The following is a 16,066-nucleotide window of genomic DNA, read 5'->3' on the forward strand; positions in this document are numbered from 1 at the left end:
GGATCAATATTCAACAGAGTTTATTACATTTTAGGTCTTTTAAATCATGTAGAAATCAGTTCCATTGATGAACTGCGGTTGAACACTTAATTTCCCAGAATCCAGTTTAGTTTGAGACATTTCCAAACGACATGGCCCTTAGTGCCTCTCAGCTTATCATTGTGTGCATATGTGTATAAAGCTAAACAATAGCACCCTATCTTGTACCTATGGAAGAGTATTCATTTTCTGCACAACGTCATTAGTATCTCTTACAAAAGTTGTAATGTTTGACTCTTGTGGCACTAGAAAGCTTTCTGAGAAACATTTTCTGTGAAGAACATTCTGTAAAATGCCCACGAATGGACACCTCTACATCTGCAGCACAAATCATGCTCTTGTAATTGAACGTACTTTGTGAACTCAGATGAGATCAAGCAAGGTAGGTACATGCAATTTCAAAATGTGTAATTCTAAAAGTGCAATTCAGGTCACAGAACTACAGAGAATAGGAGACGGCTGTAAGCGGGGACAAGGAAGGAGACAGGATACACAAGTGAGAGCAAGGTTTGATCAAAGTGAGGGATCGACTGCTATCTGACAGCAAGTCTTTTAGTGGCTTAGGGAACACCCTTTGGACTAACATCAGTAGATTGCTCTGAACAACAGTACCATAGAGCAGCCATAGTTGGGCCTGCGGTTACAGAGACTGTTGTACTTAGTGCAAGATGGATTGAGACAGAGAACAACACTGAGACAGGTAAGATTCCAAAGGACCTGGGTGCAACAACAGAAGTCTTTCCCTTACCTGATCAAAATAGAGACCAAGCCAGAGGTCACTCTGTAAACTGATATGGACTGGCACAGACAGTGGACAGAATTTGGAATGGGCAGGATACCCAGTAACTAGAATGCAGGACAGACATGACAGCAAGGAGACAGAGAGAAAACCAAGACACGGAACTATGAACAGGACTTCAGAAATCAAGAACAGGAATAGAGGGATGAAGAGAAACCTATACCCAACAGGGACTGGAACAAGTGGTGCCCTGCTGGCACACGGAATAAACACAGGAATTCATAACAAGGTGAGACTGAGCTGAGAGGAAAACACATAAAGCACACTGCTGCACAGGGCAGCTATAGAAAAGCAGGACACTGCAAAAAAGCTGTAACAGGAAACAGGAACTTCTGTCAGGAATTCAAAGGTTCAGCCGTGCAGGCAACTGGATAAGAAAGCAGGAGCTCCCAGTCGCTGCAGTTGAAGCACACATTCTGAAATCAGAAGCCAGTCTTAAATCCCTCCTCCCAGCAGCACAGGGTAAATGGAACTCAGAAGAGGTGTGAGCTAGCTGCAGCACAGTGCAGGTGAAAGCAGTTTATGTCCCTTCTCTAGCTCTCTGACTGAAGGAGTGCACTGACGTTTCGGGAAGCAACCAGTGGGCAGAACAAAACTCTTGAGTGAAACAAGGATCAGATCTAGTTTCTGAATATGGCAGCAGTTGATGCAAGGGGGCACATTGGCATGCCAAAAATGGTAACGGAGAATTCAGAATATTATAAGATTCACCAAAAGGCTCCTCTGCAGTTCTGACACTCTGTAAGGCATACAAGTACCACAATGCATTAAGAGATGGTAAGTAAACCCTGAAATGGAGTCTAGAGTGGATCTGATTTCCCAGAGGATTTCCAAAGTCTTGAATGAAGAGTGGAGTGAAGCACATGTTCCAAACTATTGTTCACAATGGCAAAAGGGTCACAGAAGATCTTCAAGGAGCGCCACTCAAAGGCAGTATTGATCATTTACTGACATCACGTTTTTGTATTCGCTTGCAGCCAGTTAAAAGATACTCATGTTCAAATGCTACATTTTTCCAATAATTCATTTTCAAAAATCCTCCATTATAGCCTGTGAACCCAAAAGCCCGTGGAACCTTTGGCTGAGTGAAGAATAGGAACTATCTTGCCTCTAAATTTACCATTTCAGATGACAGGAGTATGTTGATTCTAAAAGGAGCGGAAGGTACAGGAGAAAGGCAGAAACGATTGGTGGCCTTCTTGCAATTTGTTTTCGCTCACCATAGTAAACTGAGTATACACCAGCTCATGAAAAAGAGAGTAAGCAAACATATTTCAGGTGACAAAAGGCAACAGGTATACGATGCTGAGCAGTGTCAGCAAGCCAAACACATATGAGAATTGTGCATCTAGTCTGTTTCTTTTGTTACATGGCATCTTTCGTCGGACAAACACAGGGGTGCCTGTCCTTGCAATGTTGGCCCAAGGTCCAATTCAGAGTAGTTTGGTGTAGGTGAGCTCAGCCATGCCGTCACGGATGTAGCGGAAGTATTCCAGACTGGTTCGGTGGATCTTGCACTGGTACTTTCCGCAGGACTTGACGTATTGCAGGAAATGGGGTGCCCCTGGGAAGATGACGTTGTCCGCAAGGATGATGGTGCCCTCCTGCAACAAGTCGTTCTCCTCAAGCAGCTGCAGGTCACGGAGGTAGAATCGCTTCCAATGATCCATGAAGACAAAATCAAGTTTCTGCACCCCGTGCTTCTCCTTCAGCTGGGGGATCACCTCCTCTGAGGCGCCAACGATGAGCTCCACCTGCCGGATCATACCATCAGGAGAAAGAAAGCGGGGGACAGAAGCAACAAGTTCAAGATTATCGCTGCACTGTCACAAACAATGCACTGTGCTTCACCCATCACACACAGCACTGGTACCAAATTTCTACCTTATAACCAAGAATCCCAAGAATTGCCAATAAATCCATAACAATATCATTTTGAAATGGGCATGTACCAGACATGACCTGCACAGCTATCAGTGGATGGAGTGGTAGGTTGTTTCGGCACCAAACATCTTTAAAGATAAAAGGAACATGGGTGATAATCATTAGTAAAAGAAAACAAGCATTTACAATGCAATGGTCTCGGCAATATTATAGGTAGAGCTATTGGTATTGCTCATTATTTTTTTATTATTTTTGTATCCCTAAATAAATGGCATTGTCATTTCTATTGGCATTAGCTTTTTTTGTGCATATGTGATACCTATTGCATTAGCAGAGAGAGAGTGAGGTAGTGAGATACAGAGAGAGAGTGAGGTATTGAAATAGAGAGTGAGGTAGTGAGATAGAGAGTGAGGTAGATAGAGAGTGAGGTAGTGAGATAGAGAGTGAGGTAGATAGAGAGTGAGGTAGTGGGATAGACAGTGAGGTAGATAGAGAGTGAGGTAGTGAGATAGAGAGAGTGAGGTAGTGAAAGAGTGAGGTAGTGAGGGAGAGGGATGTTGTGAGGTAGTGATATATAAGCATAGAGTGATGTTGTGATGTAGTGAGATAGAGAGAGAGGTAATGAAAGAGAGAGTGAAAGTGAGTTAGTGAGATAGAAAGAGTGAGGTAGTGAGATAGAGAGTGATTGAGGTAGTGAGTGAGAGAGAGTGAAGTTGTGAGGTTGTGAGCTAGAGAGTGAGGTAGTGATGTTTTGAGAGAGAGAAGTTGTGAGATAGTGAGGTAGTGAGATAGAGTGGAGTAGTGAGGTAGCGAGAGTTATGTAGTGAGAGAGAGTGAGGTAGTGAAACAGTGATGTAGTGAGGGAGAGGGATGTTGTGAGGTAGTGAGATGTAAGCAGAGTATGTATAGTATGCATATGTTAAAAAAAAATTGTAACATTAGGCACCAATCACTCTCAAGTAAGACCTAAAGAGGCAGCAGCAGCAGCCCCGTGCCGTCGTGTAGGCCGTGGCTGTAAATCAGGGTCTATTTTGACATTCTATGTCAGGGCGGAGCGCGCGGCTCGGCCTGCACCGCCGCTGTTCACCCCACGCATGACCTGATCACCCCATAGTCTACTGGCATGCTTGGCTTTTCTGCGGTGTCAGCCATTAGACATGTTATGTTGAGATTTGCAAGTGTCAGAATATAAAAGAAAAAAACTGAGACTGGATGAAATGCTGGAGTGGCGAAGTTGACAGTGCGCTCGTAAGTTTTCCGGGGGTTAGGATATTTTACAAAAGTGCCACTGTCCGCGGGAATAAAGGTGGGAACACAAGTGGGACACAGCCGCCCTCGTATCCTCCCTGGGGCCCGGGTGACGCCGCCACACATACACACGCCATCCACACCCAAGCGCCACCGAGCACGCCCACAGGTCACGTGCTCCGCTCCCATAGGAGAGAGGCGCCAGAGAAGCCCTCAACGGCAGGTGGGAAGGCTGTTAGCAGTGACTGGAGTCAACAAACTTCGAAAGGGGGGGGGGGGGAGAATCTTTTTTTCTATGTTGCCCCACGTCTCTGGAACTTGCTTCCCTGTGCCTTACGTAAGTGGCCTAACTTGCTTAAAATCAGAAAACTATTAAAAACAGAGCTTATTAAAGATTGAGCGCCCTCACAACTTCCTCGCTTCTATCCGCTGCTAGCGCAGAGATACCCCTGCCGGGGTGATTCCAGCACTTTATAAATTCCTCATTCATTTTTAGTAGAAGTACCAAGGAAGGAAACACAGTCTGCTCTATACACCCACATCAGCAGCAAATCGCTAAAGCTTAGTTATTAAGACGTTTTGCATTGGTTCAATGAATGGTGAGTGAACTGAAAACAATCATTGGTAAAGGCAATAGGTCTCGGTTTAATGATTTAGGAAGCAAGTAGGAGCAGAAAAAGGATGGTCGAAGAAAGCCAATGATTTAAAGGGGCGGATCACAAGCCTGTCCAAAATGCTTACTATACAAACTAACATCTCCTTAAGAAGTCCCAGCTAGTCACGGGTGCCTTTATGAGATTGAAATTATCACTCAAAACGAGCCGACGCTGTATGCCGACCTGGCGATAGTAAACAGAGTTAATGTATTTAAATAGAAGGGCCACATAATGGTCACTTAAGGGGCCGACAACCTTTCGTCCTTCGTCCCAATGATGTCAAAACCTACATCACCGCGCAAGCGCATGTCACCAACATGGAGTCGCACCTCCTTCACCGTCACGAAGACAGAGCACCATTTACCGGGCCAATGCATTATGGGGCATGATCGGGTCGGCTCGCGCGCTATGTACACGTTACACAACTCGATTCGGTGATAAGGGTAACACGCTCACCTCCTGCACTACCGCCGCTGGCTTCTGCTCCCCGGCTGCCGCCGCTCGTCCTCCTCTTTGTCCTGGGCATGTTCGGCGCGCTGTGCCGTGCCCGGTGCCTGGCAGAGATCAGCCGATAGACGAACACTTTTTACTAAACCGCCTTTCGGGTATAAGATTCAAGTCTCCTAACGGTAGAGGCGAGCAACGGCGGGCAGAACAGAAGCAGGACCAGGAGAAGCCGATGAGAGCCTGTGAACGAAAACGATGCATCTTCCCTCTGAAAACCTAGGGCTGAAGGCGAGCTAAGCACGCGCGGGGATCTTTATAACCACCGGCTGTGGACGCCATAGGAGAGAGGCGCCAGAGAAGCACTCAACGGCAGACAAGCCCTGGGGTCATGGAGGGCGGGCACGCGACCCCTGCGAAAGTAAGGGGCCAAGCAGCCACCCACCCAGAGAAAGGGAAAGTCGCGGACAGAGATCTGAAATAATTAACAAATGCGTCCGGACGCCGGGACACCACCGCCTTTCTCCGAGGCGAAGCAGAAATGCCTCGGAGAAAGGCAGCGGCGTTTCCGGATTCGGGGGCGTGTTTTTCTGTTCTCTCCTCTTGCCATTGGCTGGAGGAGACAATTAGAAAAGTTGCAAAAAACACACCCCCGAATCCGAAAAGGACGGGGCCTGTTCGGAGTGACGGACCTCTTCTCCAATGGCTGGCCAGCATTCAAGAGGCCAGCCAATGGAGAAGAGGGGAGAAGAGGGGCGGGTTCAAGCCCCTCTTCTCCAAGTCATTATATCTCGCGAGCGAGACTGCTCAAGCGCAGCCTTCGCTAGCCGAGACCTAAAAAGGGTGGTAGTATTTGTAATAATTGGGTAAAGACAATAGGTTTCATTATTTTCACATAAATCACTGTGGAATCATTAAAGGACATTCTTTTGGTCTCCATAGCCCAAGGCTGCCTAATAAATGCCATCACATGCACAGATACTTTGCACCACGGTTACGAAAGAAATACCGTCCGCTGAGGTATATCTTTGAATAAGAGGTGAGTTACATAAAGTAATCTGTTTCGAATTAAGGAGGTTTTGTTTCTATCCAGTAGAGTAAATTACATTGTCAGGAAGACGAGACAGTGGTGTGTCCCCTGATAAGGCTAGGATTTTTGAGCCACAAACTCAGGGGTTGTGGTCCCCCTTCAGAACCAGCCTTTTTTATTATAGATCCCAGGGTGGAAACAATTTCAGTGTCCCCTATGCTGCTAGTGAGTGAATCAAAGCTACAGGGGGCCCCTTTTGGGTTCACAGGTACGTCCCTGAGGATTAGTTCAGAGCAGTGACTGGCCTCTAAAATATATATATATTTATATATATATTCACTGAAAAAAACACAGGTTTCAGTGACGTTATAGTTAGTTGGACATTTCACTCGTACAAAACAAGAGAAATTCGGCCGTTATAGTTAGTTAAGCTAACTATAACTCGCGCCCCCGCAATCCACTGCTGATGACGTCACACATTATATCATTCATGACATGGTCAGTGACATCACTGATGACATCTCAAAAGGGACCTTCAGTATTCACAGGGACTTAATTCCCTAACTTAAAATGCGCCAGGGGGCACGTTTGCAGAGTCATGCAGGGAGGAGGCGGGGCCTCCGGCGAGTTGCCGGTTACTTTTTATTTTATTTTATTTTATGGGAAGGGGGCTGCCTGGTCTCCCTTCCCTGTGCCACTTTTGGCCCCCGGGGACCCCATCCCCTGGGGACTGGCACCCTTGTTTTTTTTAATTAATTTTTTGGGAAAGGGGTCTGCGTGGCCCACCTCCAGAGGCCAATTATGGCCCCAGGGAACCCATCCCCCGGTGCCGGCCTTTCTGTTTTTTTTTGTAAAATTATAACTGCAGGGGAGGGGGACCGCGTGGCCCCCTTCCAGGCCCCTTCTGGCTCCGGGGATCCCATCCCCCGGGGCCTAGCCCCTTCGTTGGTGACTGTGGGGGTAGCCCCAATGCCCCCACGGTCCTGCCGGCTCCCCGCTTCCTGCGGCATTGGCTTTGCTTTTGCACAAGGGGAGCTGCTGACATGCAGCTCCCCTTGTGCAAAAGCAATTCTGCTTTGGCCCCCCGCCCCAAGCCCCGGGAACCGCCACCTCCCCAGGGCATTTAATTATTTGGGGGGCCTTGCGGGCCCCCCCAAGTCCTGTGGACCACCACCTCCCCAGGGCTACCTGAGTTAAATGCGGGGGGCTGCGAGGCCCCCCCGCAGCCCCAGGGACCACCACCTCCCCTGGCTACATTCAAAATTAAAATGTGGGGGGCTCGAGCCCTCCACACTGCCGCATCACCACATCCCGGGGCTCTAAACACAGGGGAGAGGGGCCGCGCAGACCCCTCCTGGAGCCCTTGATGGCCCTGGGAACCGCCCCCCCAGGGCAGGCTCCTGCAATGTCCCGGGGTGCCCATCCCCGGGACATTGCCGTTTGCTATGGCAGGGCGGGAGCACGGCTCCCGTACTGCCATAGCAAACTCTGCTTTGGTTTTGGAAGTGAGAGCAGCTTCCAAAAACCAAAGCAGAATTGCTTTTGCACAAGGGGAGCTGCATTTCAGCAGCTCCCCTTGTGCAAAAGCAATGCCGGCTACCGCAGGAGGCTGGGAGCCAGCGGGACCGTGTGGACTATGGGGCTCCCCCCACGGTCCCCAACGGAGAGGCCAAGCCCCGGGAGATGGGGTCCCCGGGGCCAGAAGTGGCCTGGGAGGGGGGCCACGCTGCCCCCATCCCCTGCAATTATAATTTAAAAAAAATAAAACGGAAAGGCCGGTCCCGGGGGATGGGTTCACCGGGGCCATAATTGGCCTAAGGAGGGGGGCCGCATGCCTTCCCTCCCAAAAAAAAAAAAAAGGTTGGCCAGGCCCTGGGAAGGGGGTTCACGCAGCCACCCTCCCATAAAATAAAAAAAATTAAAAATTAACGGGCAACTCGCCGGAGGCCCCGCCCCCTCCCTGCATGACTTTGCAAACGCGGCCCCTGGTGCGTTCTAAGTTAGGGAATTAAGTCCCCTTGAAGGCACCTGGTGGGCTAGTTCGCCTCCAGGGACCCTCAGTATTCATGAGGACTTAATTTTCCAACTTACAGGGGGCGCGTTTGCAGAGTGGTGGGGAAAGGGGGCGTGAGGCGTGGCCTTTGTCCACCTCTCAGCAATCCCACTGTGTGGGGCTTACTGGAGGTAAGAGGTAGGCTAGTTGGTCCCTAAAGGACCCCCAGGACTTCAATCCCCTTCAAAGAACGCGCCAGAGAGCGCGTTTGCAGAGTGGTGGACAAATGGGGAGTGGCCTGCTATGAGAATTTAGCAATCCTGCTGTGTGGGACTTACTGGAGGTAATAGGAGGGGCAGTTGGCCCCCAAGGTTGACCTTGGGGGCCAACTACCCCTCTTGTTACCTCCAGTATGTCCCACACAGTGGGATTGCTAAGACGTCTTCAGAGGACATGTCCCCTTTTCTCCACCACTCTGCAAATGCACCTCCTGGCAGACTACGGGATGGGTATGAAGTCCAATTTACTCCTAAAGGACTTTGGGTGCCAATGAGCCCTCCTAGTACCTCCTCTAAGTCCTATGCAGCGGAATTCCTGAGCGCTGGTCGGAGGCCCAGCACCCTTTCTCCACCATTATGCAAATGTGACTACTACTTAAAGAAGCATCTTTCTGCACCTCTGTGTGGTGAGGGAGTGAGAGTGGTAGGGTCTGTGAAAAATCTGGGGTGAATACTTAAAAATTTCCTGGCTAGTGGAAAAAAAAATTGATTCACTTCCCTAGCTAGAAATATTAAAAAGGGGAAAATGTGGTGGTTACTAAAATGAAATGACCCAGATTTTTCACAGACCCTACCACTCTCACTCCCTCACCACACATAGCCTATTTTCATCGAAAAGTGCTCCCACATATTCGTAGGTTGTAGCACGCCACGCCCCGTAGAGGAACGGGAAGACCCCAATGATGAAACATGACACTAAGGGATTCTTAGTGTGTGAGGGGTATTTTAAAAACACCTAGTGCTGTCACATGACATTTCATGGATCACTATTACACTTTTTTCTAAATCACTATAAAAACAAAAATTTATATTTGTAGGGTAAAATCTTATTGTTTCTAAGAAATTTGTACAGGAGGTAGATTCTATCTGTAAACCTCTTCAGTCCCTCCCCCACTTGTTATTTTCTATAGTTAGAAATTAGCATTTAAAAAACCTTTGAAATTCACAGAAAAAACCACAGGTTTCAGGGATGTTATAGTTAGAAATTAGCATTTAGAAAACCTTAGGAATTCACTGAAAAAACACAGGTATCAGGGACGTTATAGTTAGTTGGACATTTTACTCGTACAAAACCAGAGCAATTCGGCCGTTATAGTTAGTTAAGCTAACTATAACTCGCGCCCCCGCAATGCACTGCTGATGACGTCATATTACATCATTCATGACATGGTCAGTGACATCACTGATGACATCTCAAATGACATCACTGATGACATCCTTTATGTGATAATCTGATGCACCTCCTCATACCCTAATATAACCTTTGATACATCCACTCTAAAATACAGACTACCATTTTCAAAACCATAGACACAGCAATTTTTTTTGTAAAACTGGTTTTTATTGCAGAACAATAATATCAGCAGCATACATTCTTACTTTGCCTGCATCGCTTTTATCAATGCCATATGTCCCGTGGCCATTTAGACAGCCGTACACAGCTCATGAGCCCACATCCCGGAGGCCGGGCAGCGATGTTCAGGGTATCATTATACTGAACTATATTTTGAACTTTACTTTTGCCGCTAACACGGTAGGGTGGCTACGTTCCGCTTTAGAGTTTTCTTCCTCCCCGTCCCCCGCCCCAACACTGCCCCTCCCCCATCCCATTCCCCTGTCCCCCTCCCTCCCTCCCCGCCGCCCGTGCCCACGCCCGCGACTGCGACTGTTCCCGGTCCTCGCATTTAGTCTGGGGTACAATTCAGAAGTACATAACTATTCACTGTGTTTGTGTGGGTGGAATGCTCCGGGGGACCCCCTCGGGCTCGGATGGCGTCCCGTCCTCCTCCATCACACTATTGCGCAGGGCCTGCACCAATCCCTCCCATGCCGTGGCCGCCGCCAGCGCCCTGTCATCAGCCTTGCGAGTCGCTAGTTGGTATCGAAGCGTGCTTTCACTCGCCACCCATTTCTGTAGCTCCTTGGCCCACCTCCAGTGTGTGGGGCCCGCTTTTGACTTCCAGAGTCTCGTCACCTCCCTTTTAGCTAATAGGAGGCCCATGTCGATAAATCTACTTGTATTCTTGTTTTTGGGTGTGTGAGGAAACCAGTGTAGGACACAAACCGCCTTGGTGTATTGTAAGTCCCTGTCCGTCACCTCGGTCAGCGTTTCGCCTACCGCCCTCCAGTAGTCTTGCAGGTGAGGGCAGTCCCACAGCATATGCCCCAGCTCCGCTCCCACCGTTCCACACCTAGGGCACGCCGCATCTGCCACCCCGAAATACTTCCCAAGGTTACTCGGTGTAAGGTAGGCCCTGTGGAGGATATAAAAATGTATCAGCTGAAAGCGCGCGTTTCTGGTACTTTTCCGAGCCCGCTGCACTAGCCCCGCCCACGTAGCGTCAGGGATCTCAGTCTGCACTTCCAGCTCCCATTTCGCCTTTAGTGCCGCCAGCGGCCGCAGAGTCTCACGCAACATTCTGGAGTACAGACAAGTCACCGCCTTATAAGTGCCAGCAGACATCATGGTGTACTGGCAGGCTGCGGATGTAGTGGGTTCCAAGAGCCCCGCTCCCCAATGCGCCTGCATCGCACTCGTCACCGCCGCATGCATCAGGTAGTCTCCCCTCGGAAGGTCGAAGCGCTCTTGCAGCGTTTGGTAAGGCACCAGCGCTCCCTCTTCGTATAAGTCACCCAACATTTGGAGGCCCGCCTCCTCCCACACCTGCAATCCCGACCAGTCTCCTCCATGCGGGAGCGCCGTTACCATTCCCAGTGGGATCTCCGGCGCATACGGTCGCCGCACCCCGGCCCGACGTTGCGATCGATTCCAGCATTGCCGGAACGTCTGCTCCTCCAGAGATAAGTCTCTGATAACCAGCCTCTGCTGCAGCGTAATATACGCCAGTACATGTCGGGGGGTACCCTCCTCCCTGTCTTGCTCCGGCCCCCGGTATACTCGCGCTACTTCCTGCGTAAAAATCTGTAACTGCGCTGCCAGGTAATAAGGTTCAAAATCAGGCACCGCCAGGCCTCCTTCGTCTTTTGGCCGGGTCAGGGTCGCCATCGCAACTCTGCGCCGTCCCGTGCCCCACAAGAAAGAGACTAATAACGATCGCAACTGTCGGAAAACAGAGCCCGGTATCCACACTGGGAGCGTGCGAAAATAATACAGAAGCCGCGGTAATGCAATCATTTTCAGCAGCGAGACACGCCCCGTTACCGAGAGCGGGAGGGTGGACCAGAAGGACATGTTGCCCTTCAGTGCCCGGATACAGCGCCCCACGTTGCCTTCCAGCATATCCGCGGCAGTGTGGTATATGTGTACTCCGAGGTATTTAAGGCAGTCAGGCTCCCAAGTGAGCAGTGGCCGGACCGCTCGACGCGGCTCGCCGCGTCGCAACGGGTACAAGCAGGTCTTGGACCAGTTCACCCGCAGCCCAGAAAGCCTGCCAAATCGCGCAAGGAGCCGCTCCGCTCCGTCCAGTGCCTCCGCCGCATTCTCCAGGAACAGGAGCAGATCATCTGCATATAAGGAGATGAGTTGCGGGGCCCCTCTATAATCCAACCCCCTATAGTAGCAGCCTGTTCTGGCCTCCGCCGCGAGGGGCTCCACTGCTAGTGCAAACAAGAGTGGGGAGAGCGAGCATCCCTGCCTGGTGCCCCGGCCCACGCAGTACTGGCGCGATACCAGGGGTCCCACCCGCACCCTTGCCACCGCCAAGCCGTATAGGACCTTCGTCCAACCGATGTACCCCTCTCCAAGGCCGAAACGCCGCATGGCTTTGTACAGGTAACCCCACTCTAGGCTATCGAAAGCCTTCTCTATATCTACGGATAAGACGAGTGGTGTTCGAGCGTTCACCTGCGGATCCCCCATCAGGCGAACAAGTCGTCGGATGTTAGCCGTGGTGCTCCGCGCGGGGATGAACCCCGACTGGTCCCTGTGTATCAGTCTCGGCATGTGCCTCAACAACCTAGCCGCCAGTATGGTGCTCAGTATTTTATAGTCCGTCGTCAACATCGACAATGGCCTATAAGAAGCGGGGTCCTGTCCGTCCCTCCCCGGCTTCAGTAGTGGGATCATCAGGGCCTCACACATAGATTGGGGCAGCCTACCCCTCGTCTTGGCCTCCTTATAAACCTCCTGAAGCCGCGGGCCAACTTGTCCAAGTATCTATCATAAAATTCTATTGGCAGGCCGTCTAGGCCCGGGGTTTTATTTCGGGCCATCCGGTTCACTGCCCCTCTGATTTCCGCGAGGTCAATATCTCCGCCTAGGGCCTCTGCGTCTTCCCAGTCAAGGCGCGGCAGTTGTAATCCTTCTAGAAAGTCGTCGATGTCCTCCTCCCGTCCCTCCGGCGCGCTTTTGTAGAGTGTCTCGTAGTACGAGCCGAACCTCTCCAATATATCCATCTGGGCCGTGACCACTCCGCCTCCCTCCCTGTCTAAGGCCAAGATCGGTTGACTACGTTTGTTGGGGTTGGCCAACCAAGCCAGCAGCGTTCCCGCCCTGTCCCCCTCCGCGTGCGCCCTCACCACGTAGTTCTTATAGTCGAAGCTGCGGAGCCTCTCCACTTCGACCGCCACCGCCTCCCTCGCCTCATTCACCGCCTCTTGGAGCTCGGGGTGGCCAGGCCGCGCCATCTCCGCTGCCCTCAACGTCCCCTCCGCCTTGTCCAAGTCTTCCAACAGAGTCCGCCTTACCCCGGCATATTTCCCTATGCAATGTCCTCTAACAGCGACTTTGAAAGCGTCCCACTCTATTGCTCTAAGCGCCGTGGACCCAGTGTTCTCATTAAAGTAGTGGGTAATCCTGTCACCAAGTGCCGCCCGGTAAGGCGGGTCGTCTAGTGTTTCAGGCCTTAGCTGCCATGTTGGGATCCTCGAAATCTCGGTCATCCAGTCCAACGTCAGTAGCAAGGGGTTATGGTCGGAGAGTGTTCGCGACTGATTGTAGTACAGTCGGGGATCCCAAAAAGGTGTCCAGCCTAACATGGAGGTCATGCAGTGACGAATAATAGGAGTAGTCCCTCATTGTTGGGTGCTGAGCCCTCCAGGCATCCTCCAGGCCCCACCTCCCCTGCCATTCAAGCATGCGCTTCGCTAGCCGGTGTACCGGGGATGTCTCTAGAGGCGGGTGGGATCTATCCAGCACGGGGTCCGCTATTGAATTAAAGTCTCCCCCCAGCAGGATAGGACCCGTCAAGTAGCTGGCCAGCACTCCAGAAAGTCTCGCAAAGTATGGCCCCTGATCCGTATTAGGTACATATACGCTACATAGCACTATGTCTCGGCCCCTAAGTTTACCCTCAACCGCCACATATCTGCCCTCAGGGTCTATCGTGTGCCTAGTTACCTGGAAGGGGGTCCCCGCTCGGATCCAAATCAGAGTGCCCCTCGCAAAAGCGGAGTACGTGGTGTTAAATAACTGTCCTCGCCACCTACGCTGCAGCGCCACGCCCTCTTGCTTTGTTAAGTGCGTCTCCTGCAATAACGCAATCTGAACACCCCTGCGCAGCAAATAAGCGTGAATCTTATGTCTCCGTGCCATTGTGTGCAGCCCCCGTACATTCCATGTCACACATTTCACCATTCCAGTATTAACCATAGTCCCATGTCCAAAGCCAGGGTGCCATGCCCCTCCAAGTCCAGCCGCAGTCCGTAGCACTATCCCTCCCTCCCCCAAAAGAACCCCGTACCCCCCCACCAACTCCCCCGCCTCGAGTCCCCCCAACTACTCTCGGCCCCACCCCCCCCAGAACAGGACCTAACTTCGAAAAAGCAGCTCCCATCCAAACTGTAAGGAAGAGCAACCTCGCTCGACCACCCACCGAAGCCGCAGTCGACACTGCGGTGGCCTTAAGGGCCTCTAGGGTGCGACCCGGCACCAAGGGCGGCAACCACAATCCCTTCCCCCCGCCCCTCAATCCCCCCAGTGTCACTCACGAAAATCCAGACATTTCGGCAGCCTGATTCATCCTCAGGAGTAGCCGGGTCCTCCGACCCCTTCACTCCAGCCGTACGGGAGGGCCTCTCCTTCAGCCTTCCACTATTTCTTCCGAGGTCTGCGGAGTCACCACCGGGCCCCTGGCCCCAGTAAGTTCCGATTGGTCAGTGTCCGAGCTTGTAACACGGCTTTCCGAGCCCGACCCGCGGGTCGACTGGGTCGCTGCCGTTCCCGACAAGTCCACCACCTCCTGCAGGGCCGCCTTCCTCTCTTCCTCAGTTTGCGAGACTGTGGGCCGTCCATCTCTCCCCATAGACACAGCAATACCAGTTACTACACACCCACTCACTGATTCCTAGGTCTACACACACATCAACTCATTCACCCATACAGTCACTCATACATGCAGTCACTTATCAATACAGCACTATCATACTCACACACCTAGTCAGTCATGCAAAGAATCAATCACACTCCCATTTACTCACCTATACAGTTATACACACAGCACGTCACTTATTCATTCTGTCAGGCTCACCTGAGGTCTCTGCGGGGGCAGGAAGCAGGAGACCGATGACAATTCCCAACATCCCTCCACCACTAGTCCGCCCAACAAGGTCAAAGCAGAACAAGTGAATGGGGGGAAGAGGGGAGACAAGGGAAGGAGAAACAAGGCAGGTCCAGCGCACCTCCAGCACCTCGAGAGTCTCACTGAGATCCGAAAGGAGTCCTGCAAAGAAAAGGCTACGTTAGCAGACAGCAAGCTTAACAGACAGGGCAACTAGATGCGCAATACCAAGCTAAATGATTGTCCCCGTTATCTACCTGAACATCTCCCCTCTTCCACTGGTGTCCAAAAGGTGATAAAACTTAAATGACAGATGTGAGGCTCCTAAACATAAGGAAATAAGAACAGTAAGTGTCTACACACCATGCAATATAATAGAATGTATAGAGTATAGAAACCAATCCTCTTACCCTCTCAAAGTAAGTGTCGACATAAAATGTCGTGTGGCTTCAATATGGGTTGTTAATAGCACAACCAACGATATCCAATCATACCAAATTGTATAGGTTGTTCACATCACAACCCTATCGCTTTCTAAGGTACCTATTTGCAGCTATTCGTCATAACTAGCGGCATAGGTAGTGCGTGAAAGAAAAGACTATTCCTTCAGCCACGAGAGTCTGGGAAACACCAATTGCCAAAGAGCCACTGACGTAAGCCCCTAAACAGCCAGCAGAAGGAGCTTCATGGAAGGGACCAAACCCTCTAATGGACGCTAGCGCGTTACCGCCCCAAATTGGTGAAGGTTCCCTGACTGCGGATGATCCAGACGCAGAGTGTCCCGGATGGTTCTCGTTCTGACGGTGATGAAGCCAGGAACACCACTGATAACGATTCCCCCTCAAGGACCGAAGAGGGAAGACAGGACTCTAACGCGACGCTACTCCGCTGAAGAGCGAGACCCGGAAACGGAAGGGCTGACCCGGAAGTGACGTCTTTCCTAAACAACTAGAATGCGAAGCACCCAAGGTTCCGACGCGACTCGTTTTATACAGGCGAGGGATTAACTCCGGAGACTGCCGCGACTGCGGCTTGGGCACAGGTATGACACATACAGATAGTAACACATACTTACTTTCTTCTACAATCACTGATACAAGCACACACTCATCCATACAGGTACTCTCACAATCACTCACTCTCACATATAGACATTTATATAGTCCAACACTCACATATACTGCCTTTCACATATGTAGTTACTCACACATGTACCACTGAGACTTCCATTCACTCA

The 16,066-nt window shown here is 50.9% G+C and overlaps 1 protein-coding gene across 1 annotated transcript in view; it reads right to left on the reverse strand.

Annotated features, from left to right (window-relative positions):
* Positions 1-553: 553 nt before the first annotated feature.
* The window catches only part of LOC146806088 (transmembrane O-methyltransferase homolog), a 72,874-nt gene continuing 57,361 nt past the window's right edge, over positions 554-16,066 (reverse strand). Inside the window, exon 3 of the mRNA XM_085620585.1 lies at positions 554-2,592. Coding sequence (XP_085476711.1) covers positions 2,272-2,592 — 321 coding nt within the window. The 3' untranslated portion in view covers positions 554-2,271. The remainder of the gene's footprint in view (positions 2,593-16,066) is intronic.

Source organism: Triturus cristatus, chromosome 8 (genome assembly GCF_964204655.1).
Source record: "Triturus cristatus chromosome 8, aTriCri1.1, whole genome shotgun sequence".
Classification (NCBI taxonomy): Eukaryota; Metazoa; Chordata; class Amphibia; order Caudata; family Salamandridae; genus Triturus; species Triturus cristatus.